Source organism: Lactuca serriola, chromosome 1 (genome assembly GCF_051521515.1).
Source record: "Lactuca serriola cultivar US96UC23 chromosome 1, Lser_US96UC23_V15, whole genome shotgun sequence".
Taxonomy (NCBI): Eukaryota; Viridiplantae; Streptophyta; class Magnoliopsida; order Asterales; family Asteraceae; genus Lactuca; species Lactuca serriola.
In genome coordinates this window covers 59,245,024-59,246,559 of record NC_136408.1, presented here as the reverse complement: position 1 = coordinate 59,246,559, position 1,536 = coordinate 59,245,024, and the positions used below count along the sequence as shown (strand labels likewise).

Below are 1,536 nucleotides of genomic sequence, written 5' to 3'. Positions count from 1 at the left end.
TTACATGGATATAAAGTTCGTCGGGAACGGACTTAGGATAAAGGAGATATTGTAATTTGAAGTTATTGGCATCAATGGTCCCTAGGGAAAAAGTTGGCAAAGTGATCCCATGCATGCTAAGTATGCATGCACGTGTTTGGCTGGGTACGCCCAACGTAAGCTAGGTTACGCTCAGCGTATGAAGGAGAGTGAACGCGGAGCCTCTTAGCGTACGCCCAGCGTACGCCTAACATCCAGAAACCCTAACTCTTTGAGTGTGAAGGCTATTTAAACAACTTTAAGAGCTCATAACCCTCCCTTACCTTAGCCTCCACTGTTTAGAGTCATTTCCCCCAATGTTACAAGGATAAGGAGCATATTCTTGACAAGGAACTCGTCGAGATAAATGAAGAAACTGCTACTCCCGAAGAAATGGATGAGTATAGGGCCAAATGCAAGGAAGCGACCAAAGTGTTGTGCATTATGTTGGCCACTATGACTCCCGAGCCGTAGTGGTTCTATAAGGATTTTTGGCCTTACGAGATGTGCCAGGACTTGATGGAAAAGTACCATCAAAGAGCACGTCAAGAGAGGTACGATATTGTCACCTCATTCATAACAACCAAAATGAAGGATGGAGAGTCCATCACAACCCACCTGCAAAGAATGCAGAGATATGTCGATCGTTTACTCAAGTTGAATGTCAAATTTGATGAACAACAGGCTATAGACATAGTCTTACACTCTTTGCCTACATGCTATGATCAGTTCAAGATGGCTTATCATCTGAGCAAGGAGGAAGTCACCTTTAGCAAACTTCAAGGTTTGTTAAGAACTGTTGAAAGTGGATTAAAAGGCAAAGCTGTTGTATCCACTCCTGTTGCTACCCTAGCCCTAACAATTGGATATGAAAACGGAAAAAAGAAGAAAGCTCCCTCTAATAACTGGAAGGGGAAAGTCTCATGATGGATCTTTTTCTAGTGGATCCAAAGGTAAAACCAGTGTTCTGCCCCTCCTTCCTCATATCCAAAAGAAGCAACGTGCTTCTATTGCCATAAAAAGGGGCATTGGAAACGAAGCCGCCCGAAGTACTTGCAGGACATCAAGGATGGGAAGATAAATCCCACTTTTGTAGGTATTTATACTATTATGTCTAATAACTCAAACATGCTAGTTTTTGGGTCCTTGATACAGGATGTGGTTTTCACATTTATTCAGATTTGCAGGAGCTAAGAAGAAGTAGGGATGTGAAGCATGGGAAGATGAACCTGATTATGGGCAATAGGAAATCATCGCTTATTACAAAGATCGAAGTTTACTCTTTAGTTCTTAGTAGTGGGTTGGGTTTAGATTTGGATGATTGTTGCTACTCGTCAGAGATGACGAGGAATATTATTTCTTTTCATGCTTTGTATAGACAAGGCTTTAGATATTCATTTAATAATGAAAGTGGTTCTATAAATGCTTATTATAATGAAACTATGATGGTTGTAGATAAATTAGGAAATAATGTATTGCATATTGATTCATCTAATGATTCAGACAAGGCATGCTTGT

General features: G+C 40.6%; 1 protein-coding gene across 1 annotated transcript; it reads left to right on the top strand.

The window, feature by feature from the left end:
- Positions 1-522: 522 nt before the first annotated feature.
- LOC145055735 (uncharacterized) lies at positions 523-945 on the top strand. Its single transcript, XM_079004123.1, has one exon. The coding sequence runs from the start codon at positions 523-525 to the stop codon at positions 943-945; it is 423 nt and encodes a 140-aa protein (XP_078860249.1).
- The last annotated feature ends 591 nt before the right edge of the window (positions 946-1,536 follow it).